The 11,394-nt window shown below is 41.1% G+C and overlaps 3 protein-coding genes across 6 annotated transcripts in view; 1 reads left to right on the top strand and 2 right to left on the bottom strand.

The window, feature by feature from the left end:
• The window catches only part of Mrm3 (mitochondrial rRNA methyltransferase 3), a 9,303-nt gene extending 6,675 nt beyond the window's left edge, over positions 1-2,628 (bottom strand). The window contains exons 1-2 of one of the 3 annotated variants that reach the window (XM_010642178.3): positions 2,282-2,628; positions 1,803-2,047 (exon numbers count right to left, since the gene is read on the bottom strand). In XM_010642178.3, the coding sequence (XP_010640480.1) occupies positions 1,803-2,047; positions 2,282-2,595 (559 nt within the window). In that variant the 5' untranslated portion in view covers positions 2,596-2,628. Of the gene's footprint in view, positions 1-1,802; positions 2,048-2,281 lie in introns of those variants that run through there. The other 2 variants (XM_019210386.2, XM_033762864.1) reach the window with 2 other exon arrangements.
• An 11-nt stretch (positions 2,629-2,639) lies between these two features.
• The window catches only part of Glod4 (glyoxalase domain containing 4), a 16,019-nt gene continuing 7,264 nt past the window's right edge, over positions 2,640-11,394 (top strand). Inside the window, exons 1-4 of one of the 2 annotated variants that reach the window (XM_010642179.3) lie at positions 2,640-2,802; positions 5,236-5,285; positions 5,948-6,068; positions 7,858-8,002. In XM_010642179.3, the coding sequence (XP_010640481.1) occupies positions 2,713-2,802; positions 5,236-5,285; positions 5,948-6,068; positions 7,858-8,002 (406 nt within the window). In that variant the 5' untranslated portion in view covers positions 2,640-2,712. Of the gene's footprint in view, positions 2,803-5,235; positions 5,353-5,947; positions 6,069-7,857; positions 8,003-11,394 lie in introns of those variants that run through there. The other variant, XM_033762865.1, reaches the window with a different exon arrangement.
• LOC104874910 (diazepam-binding inhibitor-like 5) overlaps positions 2,800-11,394 on the bottom strand; it is a 19,079-nt gene continuing 10,484 nt past the window's right edge. Inside the window, exon 3 of the mRNA XM_010642181.2 lies at positions 2,800-2,861. The gene's annotated coding sequence lies outside the window, so the exon portion shown is untranslated. The remainder of the gene's footprint in view (positions 2,862-11,394) is intronic.

Genomic DNA, 11,394 nt, shown 5'->3' with positions numbered 1-11,394 from the left:
CAAATATATATATATATATAAATTGGTATTTATATAAATTGGTATCAAATAAAAAGTTCTTTTGTAAGCACATGCTCCCAAACAACTGTGCAATTTTTAAAATTTTACAAGCATCTTGCTGAATATTACTATTCCAATAAATGAGTTACTAGCTGGGATTACACATGTGTAATCCCAGCATTCTGGGAGAATGAGCAGGAGGATCACAAGTGTGAGCCCAGTCTCAGCAACTTATCAACTTCAAGAAAACCTGTCTTTAAAAATAAAAAACGGCTGGGGACTGGGGATTTAGCTCAGTGGTTCCACCACCTTCCTCGGAAACGCAAGGTCCTGAGTTCAATCCCTGGTACCAAAAGGGGGAGTGGACTGGGAATGCAATGTAGCTCAGGGCAAAGCCCAAAGTAGTGCAAATAAAAATAAAACAAACAAAAAACTCTAGTTACTGCCCTTATACATAATACAAAGAAAAATTTAGGATCCTTTCAAAGACAACAAAGATACAAAGTCCTGAATATATACAATGTCATGATATCAAGCACCTGTGTGCTATAAGGATCCTGTACTTTAGAGTTATGATGGCCACAAGATGGCTCAGTGGGGCAAGGGAATTTAGGTATCCCTAACTTCTACTTGGATGTTTGTGGTAATGAAATTCTACTACTTACAGAGCACTCACTAAACCAGGTTTAGAGTGCCTGACACTTGACAAGTAGCACTGGTTCCTATTTCTCCCCTCTGCCCCCTTCTCAAATTTGAAATATAACACCATATGAATAAACTAAATAATATAACTTTTTAAAAAATGATGAAATGGCTAGGTGTGGTGATGCACACCAGTATTCGAGAGGCTGAGGCATGAGGATTGCCAATAATTTGAGGCCAGCCTGAACAGAGACGTAGCAAGTCTTTGCCTCAAAAAACAAACCCCAAAAATGATGAAATTATAAAAGCAATCATTTCTCATTATGGAAGCTACAAAAGTCCAAGATCGGCTGGCCACTGTTAGCACACATGCCCAAAGTGACAAGCATGGTAAAAATGGCTATACAGTCCAAGGATGGAGTCACATCAGTGAGCCCACAATAGGGAAATACATATAATTCCAGTGCCAAAAAGTATAAAGAATTATTTTCCCATATATAGAAAGAAGACATTCTAAGTTACTGAGAAACATCATTACATGAAACCTTGAGTTAGAATTCAACCAAGTGCAGAAAGATTGCAGCAGACAAAGTGTACTACTCATTAGGCCAACAGCAGTAAGTTACAACTTACTCTTCACTCTTTAGACATGCTTCTGGCGTAAGGAGGTTACTGTTACAAGTTATTACTACAATGGCAGAGTTTCTGTAGAAACTGAGAGCAATATCTTTCAGGAAATATTTTAATTTTTAGTCTGACATTAAATGTTGACAAAGAGCTGGGTGTGGTGGTACACACCACCTATGATCCCAGCACTCAGGAGGCAGAGGCAGGAGGACTGCCTAAGTTTGAGGCCAACCTGGGCTACACAGTGAGTTCAAGGCCAGCCTGAACTACATAGAAAGACCCTGTCCCAAAAAAAGTTAAAGAAACATGAGGAAAGACTATAAAAAGCCATAATACAAATGTAAGAAATTGGCTTCAGCTTTCACTGAAAACACCATACATAGGCTTGAGACCTGTACCCTTTTGGGTGTCATAAGAAAGGACACACTAGTTAACATTTTGAATTTGTCTTAAGTAAAATTTGTTGCCCTAAGACAGGATAAACAAGAAATTCTAGGGTTTTACACCTAGCAACACATTGTGTAACCACTGACCCATTATTCCTTGTGGAGCAACTAGGTCGGACCAATCCTTGATATCCTCAAATTTCACCTTTATGAGGCTGACTCCTTTCAACTTATCAGCCGGCAACTCTTTAACGTAATCTAGACGGCTAAAGAAAAAAACCTTTGGTACAGCTCCTGACTTGAGGGCGTCTGCAATCAGCCTGCGACCTTCCAACAGAATCTTCCCTTTCCTTTCTCGAAATGACCTGGACTTAACGATAGTCATTATACTCCTGTGGATGGAAACGAAAAGATGGACGATTACCAACATTGTTATTGAGGCATTCACTTCTAACAGACATAAAGAGCTTCACATGGATAGAAACAAATTTCAAGTGACATTTGTTCTGAATAATAAAAATAAAATAAAAAACCAGCGGGTTGTACTGGAAATGCTCCATCAAAATGAGGTCCTGCTGTAAGGCAGTAAGACAAACAGGAACACCGACAAGCCTCAGAAACATCACCTCAGCCTACTGTCTCCAGGAAAAGCCTTATCGTAGTGAAGCCCTGCTTCTTCCCAGGTGCTAGGAGTCCGGGATGGGGACATATGAAGTGGCTGTTTACGTCGCTGTTCCTCGGGATTGGCTTCAGAGGCTGCCTCGTGGGGCTGCTTCCCGGGAGCGCGCTTCTTTTCCACCACTTCTCCAGATGGAAATACTACTTTCACAGGGTTCCTCCGCAGCGCCCGGACCCAGCGCCGCGCTCCGAGGTCCCCAGTCTGGACGACAGGCAGCAACGGTTTCAGAGCACACCGCAAGCACCCGGCCAAAGCCGCCATCTTTCCCGGCGCCGTGAGTTACGTCTAAACGCGCCGTCGATGCCTGGTGACGTCACCCGCCCCTTGCGCGGCTAGTGCGTCTATTGCTGCCCTGTCTAGCTTTTTGCTGTGGAGATCATGGCCTCTCGCAGAGCTTTGCACTTCGTGTTCAAAGTGGGAAACCGCTTCCAGACAACGCATTTCTTCCGCGATGTCCTGGGGATGAAGGTGGAGGCCGGGGCGACAGGGGCTGGTGCGCGGGCCTGGGACGGGAGAACCAGCAGCACCTAGAGAAAGTGGGTGGGGGAGAAATGGCAGTGTAGTGAAGCCAGAGGACTGGGAAAAATGTTCCTATCTGTCTGACGTTAGGCCCAAGACTCCCCAAATGGCACTGTGGGGGTTTTCAGCTTCAGGAAATGTTGCGAGTCCCTCAGTACAGATTAGGTCGTTTTCGAATGGCTAAGATCAAGTGTAGATAGTTTTTGAAGGGAAGCGTGATACGCTCTTTCACTTAAGTTCGTTCACAAGTATTTACTTGGCTTCTGGTCCTGGTAAACTATACAGTCTATTGGAAAGCAAAAAGTTATATATGACATTTGTACATTTCGGTTTCTGAATAGATAATCTGAATATTCAAAGTTACGCCCCCACTGCCAACTGTGGATTGAACCCAGGGTCTTAGTACTGAGCGACATTCTCCGCACTTTTGTTTCTTTCCTTCGTTTTTGTTTTTGTGTTTTTGAGACAATACTGGGCTTGAATTTGCTATTCTTTAAAAATTCTGCTCCATTTAAGACTGGTTTGAGGGGCTGAGGGACGTAGCTCAGCGGGGCCGCGCCTGCCCAGCAAGCACAAAGTCCTAAGTTCAATTCCCGGTACCAGAAAAAAAAAAAAGACTGGTTTGAATGGTTTCTTTTGGGTACTCAGTCTTGCTTGGTAAATCTCTGACTCACACTCTCCTTTCAGTACTTCAGTACTCCTCCCCAGACAAGAAGCAGCCTGTCTCCTTAGCTGAAAACTCAGGTGGAAATTACTGGGGAGCTCCTGATAAGCTAGGCAGAAGGGTGGTAAGAAGCACACCACACTTTTGAAGAGCGGGAATTCAGTTTAGGGTGGACACAGTACAGGAGATGTGTTAAGCAAATTACCTGCCATTACCAATCATTTTTAAAATATCTGCTGTTTCAGGGTAGTATTATGTTGACTTTTGGGAAAAGGTGCAAATAATCTTGGTGTCTGTCCTCAGAGCTCATGGTCTGGGATGTGATGGAAACAGGATTGGATTTATACATAGCTAATAATAATGGAAGTCGGAATTTGGTAAATGATAGCAGGAAACCATAAAGCTCACCTTAACTATATTTTTTTATTGATAAAAGGGTTGTTGTGAAGATTAAATGTTATTTATTAGCTATTATTATGGTATTAAAAATAAGTAGTATTCAACACATAGATACTATGTGTTCTATGAGTGTCAGCCACTGTTATATATACAAAGGGAGTGCTGGGATTTAGCTCAGTGGCAGCAGCGCAAGGTCCTGAGTTGGATCTCCAGTACCAAAAAACAAAAAACAAAAGGAGCTGGAGATGTAGCTCACTGCTAAGCACTTACCTAGCATACACAAGGCCCTGGGTTCAACCCGCAGCACTGCAAACACAACACAACAAAACAAAAAAATGGAAGTGTTTTCCAGCCTGGCTTATCAGTAGATAATTCATGGAGACTTTGCATTCAAGTTAACCTCTAAATATAATTAAGATTTCCACAGATCAAGATTATACAGACAAATTATACTAAAAGAACTGAATTGATGATACAAAGATACACTTGGGAAATACCACTAGTTTTATGTGCCTTTGATTTCACTAAGGTTACTTATTTGAAGAGATGAGATATCAGGGCAAATAAATTGGAATTGCTTCTGATAGAGTCCTGAATGCTATGCTAAGGAGCAAGAATTTTATGCTGCATAAGTAGGGAGTTCATTTACATTTTTAGAACAGGGCAGTGATATGATAAGAGCTGCATTTTAGAGATATAGTAATGTTAGGGAGGAAGATCAATGAAGATGATTTCTAATAGCCTTTAAAAAGATTCAGTTGCAGTAGTAGCAATGGGAATTAAAAAGGAAAGTAGAAACTAAGACTTTGACAGTCCACTGTATACTGGTTTCTGTGTTGGATGCTTCGAGAAGTTGTCCATTTTTAACAACTCCAAGATTAAGCAGCTTTCTTAGAATTATGCTTAGAATGGGGGCCGGGGATTTAGCTCAGTGGTTTGGTGGCCTGGCTTGCAAGCGCAAGGACCAGAGTTCAATCCCCAGTACCAAAAAAAAGAATTATACTTAGAGTTAGTGTTGGATAGCAGCTGTAAGAACTTATCATACTTCTCTAATGCCAAAGACCAGACCTTTTTCATTACACAGCACTGCTTCCCAATCTAAATAGATTTATCAACTTGCTTATAGTCTGACTCTTGGTATCTAACTGTTCTTTTGTGACTCCATTGTATCTAGCCTGGAAAAGGCACCTTGCCTCACCCCTGTCCTCCCCTCTCTCTTTAAATAAAGCTTACAAATGATACTGTGTTTTTACCTTTTAGTTTGTGCAAAATATGTTATATGCAGTACTCATAAAACTACTTTCTAATGCCTTTACCAGGTCCTGCGGCATGAGGAATTTGAGGAAGGCTGCAAAGCTGCCTGTAATGGGTATGACACCTATCTTAAAATCTCCTTTAGATTCTGAATACCCCAAGAGAATAGAAGGCATCTCAAAGTGAGTATAAGACAGTAGAATAAATTAAGAAAATACATTAGAGAGACAACTTGAAGAACACTGAGGAGACATTCTGCGTTTTGCTGCACTCTCACACACTTGTACACTGAGCTGTTCTTGAAATACCAGCCAGGTGTCCTACTATTTAATTTATTTCTTTACCTCTCTGGAGTTGGTGTCAGATCCTATAAGCTAAGGACACAATCCCACAAGATTGCCTCCACTTCAGGTGCCAGTCACAAGTCTGAGCTATAAATTGAGGATTTCAAGGCTTATTGGAATTATTGATGCTTATTGATGTGCAAAGAAATAAAGTTAGCCTGGAGAACTGTCTTTAGGATTCTGCTCTCTCCTTTGAACAAAACATAAGTGAAAGGTCCCTCTAGTAAGTGCCAAATGATCATTGGATCTTGTGGCTGGGGCCCGTGAGCACTGTCCATAACTGTTCTCAGCTTTGTCTCAGGTCATCTCATCTCCTCAAGGATTTATGAGGCCAGAAAGGACTGCCCCCATCTGTGCCCAATAGTTCTTTTGGGGGAGGGGAGCTGAAGTAGAGTTCGTGTGTGATCACTGACTTTACTTTTCATTCTTCTAGGCCTTATGATGGGAAATGGAGTAAAACAATGGTGGGATTCGGGCCCGAGGATGATCATTTTGTTGCAGAGCTGACTTATAATTATGGCATCGGAGACTACAAACTTGGCAATGACTTCCTGGTAAGTATTCTGTCCCAGGAGATTTTTGTCTGGGAAAATTTGTTTTAACTTAAAATGGGATTGGCTATGCACATGCAAAAGATTGAGTCTAGACTCTATCTCTTACCATCATTCCCTTTTTCTCTCTATTCCAGCCATACTGACTCCCTTGCATTTCCTGCAACATGCCAGGCACTGCTTATGGGCCTTGGCACAGGGTCTTCTCTGTCTAGAGTTCTCCTTCCAGCCAACCCCATATTCACATGGCTGAGTCCCTTTTTTTTTTTTTTTTTTTTTTTTTTTTTTTGGCGGTATTGGGGATCAAATTCAGGACCCTGAGCTTGCAAGTCAGGCATAATGCCAATTGGCTAAATCCCTGGCCCAATCCCTTACATTCTTGGAATCTTTGCTCCTCCTCACTGACTACCCCCCCAAAACCCTCCTTGGGATTAATTTGCTATGATCCCATTTGCTGATTCTTGGTACTATTTCCTGTACAACTGGAGTTCTGTTCAGAAAGTCCTTTCCTACACCTGTGATTTCAAGACTTTTCCTATTTTATCTTTCAGCAGGTTAAATATTTTAGTTCTTTGATCAGGGTCAGAAGTGTCATGGATCAGATTTTGTGAATCTTTTAGGCCTTTATAAACAATCCAAGTGAAGGCCAGGGATTTAGCTCAGTGGCACAGTTCCTGCCTCACCAGGCTCAAGGTCCTGAGTTCGAGTCCTAGTATAAAAAAAACAAAAACAACTATCCAAGTGAAATGAAGAGCCATTGAGAGATTTTGTGTGTGTGCGTGTGTGTATGTGTGTGTGGTTTTGGTATAGCGACTATACTCGCTATGTAGTTCAGTTCAGGCTGGCTTTGTACTCACTGTGTAGCCCAGGCTGGTTTCAGAACTTGTGGTGATCCTCCTGCATCAGCCTCTTAAGCATTGGGATCGCAGGTGTGTGTGCCAGCACATCCAGCCATTGAGAATTTTGTGTTTTGGAAAGTTTATTCTGGCTACAGAGTGGGTTTTGGATTAACAGAAGTAGAGCAGAGATTATTATGATAGTCTAAGCTAGAAATGATGCTAGTTTTATATGAAGGCAGAAGTGTACATTATTAGGTACTTTTATTAAATTTAAAGAATGCTTTTATAGTTGGTTAAATATTTTTTGTTTGTTTAAAAAAAGCAAAAACAGATGGGCATAATGCTGTATGCCTGTAATCCCAGCACATGAGAGGCTGAAGGAGGAACATCTCAAGTTTAGTGCCAGCCTGGACAATAAAATGAGACCTGGTATCAAATAATAAAAAATAAAAATAAAAACAAGAATAGGCCCAAGGGTGAAGCTCAGTGGTAGAGCTGGGCTTGCCTAGACCACCCAGGGCCCTTGTATTCATTTCCTAGAACTGGGAGGAAAGGTGGCGGGGAGGGAGGGGGGGAGGGAGCAGTGGCGGGGGAAGAATATAAACAGATCATCTCAAATAGGTAGCTGGCAGGCCAAGGTAGGATCATAATTTCTCTGGCTAGATCTTAAAAATTTGAAAAGATTATCTTTGGTATTAAATGGATCAAACTTCACTGGCATTTGAATTTTTGTCCTGGGATTTATGAAATTTTGAATCATTGTGGAAGAAAGCATCCAAAACTACTTTAAAATTGCAACAAAATAAATAAAATGACTAGAACAAAAATTCTGAACGCCAATTAAATCTCATGTGATTTGACCTCAGTAATAAAGGCAGTGGGGTTTGGGCTCCTTATCTTGTTCTGTGAAAGATTGTTATTATATATGTGGATGTTACTGTTATTTGTCATAGGGAATCACACTCACTTCTAGCCAAGCTGTCAACAATGCCAGGAAGCTACAGTGGCCGCTCAGCGAAGTTGCAGAAGGAGTTTTTGAAATTGAGGCCCCAGGAGGATATAAATTCTATTTGCAGAATCACAGTCTACCTCAGTCAGGTAATTATATTAAGACTAGTGAAAGGTGATCTAAAGGCTTTTTTTGTTAGGAGGAGAGACGGCTGGGTTCCTTTCTGTATTGACATGACGTGTCCTTCCCAAGTCAGTGCTTCTTTTTTCCCCAAATCACTGCTTTTGCCTGTTCTCTGAGAAACTGTTTGCATGTTAGAGCATTAGTGCATAAATACAGAGAACCTAAACCGGTTCTGTTTTACGGGCAATGTATTTGTTTAGGAATCATTCAGCTACAAATAACAAAAAACCCAACTCAAACTAGTTTGAAAAATAGTTTCTTTTAGCTCTAGAGTAGGTATTCTAATTTCTTTATGGGCACCCACATTCCTGGTACTAAGGATTGAACCCCGGGACCTTTGCACTGAGCTATATTCCAGGCTCCCTTTTTTATTTTTATTTGGAAGTAGCTCAAATGGGCTAGACCTTGTGACCCTCCTGCCTTAACTTCCCTGAGTACTAGATTATAGCTGTACACCATCATGATTGACTCAGAACAGGTATTCTAAGGGTAGGAAAGATTTCAGGGCTGGGCAATTCAGTAGCTCGGCAGTGCTATCAGGAACCCAAATTTTCTTTCCATACTCTGTTGCCCGCAGTGTATTTCTCTTAGACCTAGTCCCCTCATGACTGAATGATGGCTGCTTGTAGTAGCAGTTGGGCTATATGCTCCCACATATACTTTGGGTAGAAGAGGGGAACCTGACTTCTTATTGCTCTTCTTAAAGACCACAGCAACTGGGCATAGTGGTACATACCTATAATCCTAGCATTCAGAAGGCTGAGGCAGGAGGATCACCATGAGGCTGGCCTGGGCTACATATGAGTTCAATGCCAGTGTGGACTACATGGTGAGATCTTCTCTCAAAAAGCAAACGGAGGGCTGGGGATTTTGCTCAGTGGCACCATGCCTGCCTTGCAAGAGCAAGGTTCTGATTTCAATCCCTGGTACAAAAAAAAAAAAAAAAAAAAAAAAGTAGCCAGGTGGCATTGTGGTGCACTCGAGAAGCTGAGGCAAGAGAATTGCCACAAGTTCAAGGCCAGCCAGGGCTACAATAGTGAATTTAAGGCCAGCCTAAACTGCGTAGTGAGACACTATCTCAAATAAACAAACAAAAAACAAAATTTTTCCTGGAATCGTCCACCTAACTTCCTGGTCAGTTGTAATGTGCTGTACCTGCCCCTGAACCAATCACTGGCAAGAGAAATAAGATTATCCCTAGAGAAGTTGGCTGCACTCCTTGACCTGAGGTCAGTTTCCCAAACTAGTGATGGTTCTTAGTGACTGAGGGATGAAATGGAAATGAGCTCACCACACTGAAGGCAGGAAACCTCACAAGGTGTTTTTTGTTTGTGGTAGATACAGCTGTAGCACATGTATTTAAGTCCTACAAATCCAACTACCTCTGCCAAAACAAAAGCAAAAGCAGGAGGTGTGTGTTTGCTGGTGAAGAGCAAGGGCAATGTTGCCTGCCCTTTTGCCCAGTGAGCCTGTGCCTGGAAGTGACCTGAAATGGGAGCCAAATTCTTTCCCCCACTGATATGCCTCAGATCCCAAATGCTGGGTCTGCTTGTAGTGTTTAATGTTACTTGTTTTTCATCTGCTACTCAGCAAAAGAAAGACCAATTCGTTCTGATGTGGGAGGTTGGACTGGTTGTGTGGGACTTATTGAGAAATGGTATTTCTGTACTTCACTGAAGACTCAGATTTTTATGGTTATTTTTGTTGATAGGCAGTTGTTGCTTTATATACTGACTTTAAACCTTAACTCTTTTCTAAAGTCTGAAAAACTTCAAAATCTGAAACACCTCTGGCCCCAAGCATTTCACTTAGGAGACACTCAACCTGGAATTAAAATAATGGAGTGTGCCACAATCCAAACAATTTTTTGTCCTCTGCAGTGGTAGTGCTTTTGGAGCCTGAATCATTGGTAATGTAGTCAGATCTGTCAGTCTAGCCGGCGTCCATTCTCTCTTTGAATTACTCAATCCTGTGTAGTTTTACCTGGTTTTTATTCTCCCTGCATCTCTTCAGGCTTTTGGTCAATTAGGACTTGTTATTTTGAAATAGAGAAAACAAATTGAATCTGCCAGGAAGAGGCACTTGTGAGAAATACTACATCACTGACCTACACCCCAGAAAAGTCTTAATTGTTTTAATATAACTTTTGTTCTTTTTACTTTTTTGGTACCGGGAATTGAACTCAGGACCTTGCGCTTGGGAGGCAGGCAGCGGAACCACTGACCTAAATCCCCAGCCCCCTGTTCTTTTTACACAATAAGAGATTTTTTTCTTGCTGGGGGATTTGGCTCAGTGGTTCCACCTGCCTCACAAGTGCAAGGGCCTGAGTTCTATCCCCAGTACCAAAAAAAAGAGAGATTTTTTCTTAAATAGGCACACACATTATACATGGGTACATGTGTTCATATATACACACAAAGAAAACAAAAAGATAGGTAATGGTAGTGAATGCCTGTATTCCCAGCTGAGGAGCCTGAGGCAAGAGGAGCTCATGTTTGAGGCCAGTCTGGGCATCTTAGCAAGACAGTGTCTCAAAATAAAATTTTTAATAAAAGGACTCAGGGTATAGCTCAATGGTAGACTGTTGGCTTTGCACGCCCAAGGTCCCAGGTTCAGTCTTCAGTAAGACACACACATGCACACGCACACACACACAAAGAAAACAATACCATATGTCCAGCAGTAACCACTATGAATGTTTTAGAGTCTGTGTTTCCAGTCTTTTATCCAAAAATTTGTCAATATCCCTTAATAATCCATTCCAGGAATTCCACTGCATTATTACACTGTAGGAAGATAAACAATTCTCTTCTGTTAAATATTTGTGTTGTTCCTAAAGTTTCATTGTTTTGGGCAATACTGTGATGAATATCTTTGTGATGGAAGCTCTTCATACATCCACAGCTACTTTTTTTTTTTTTTGGTACCAGGAATCGAATTTGGGATCTTGTGGCATCACTGAGCTAAATCCCCAGCCCCACAGTTACTTCTTGAATTGCTGCAAATAGAGTTGTTCTTTCAACAGTGCATTTTTTTTTTAAGTTTTTATACACTCTGTCAACTCATCGCTCAGAAATGTACTAATTTACACACCACCAAGCTTTATATAATGATCACCTGGACTTAAACAGTTAACACTGCTATCTTTTAAAATTATTTGCCAAAAAAAAAGAAAGAAAACAAACACAAGAGTAAAATCTTTGCCAGTTAGATAAAAGATTTTATTTGAATTCTAATTTTTTTTGTGAAATTAAATAATTTTCCAAATGTTCATTGACCATTCTAGTTCTTTTGTGGACTACTTGCTGATTTTTCTAGGACGAACATCATCTATTAGTTTTTTTTTTTTTTTTTTTTT

Source organism: Fukomys damarensis, unplaced genomic scaffold, assembly GCF_012274545.1.
Source record: "Fukomys damarensis isolate Sample0158 unplaced genomic scaffold, DMR_v1.0_HiC HiC_scaffold_13, whole genome shotgun sequence".
In the NCBI taxonomy this organism is placed as follows: Eukaryota; Metazoa; Chordata; class Mammalia; order Rodentia; family Bathyergidae; genus Fukomys; species Fukomys damarensis.
The sequence above is the reverse complement of the archived record's forward strand: the minus strand, read 5'-3'. Positions and strand labels throughout refer to the sequence as shown.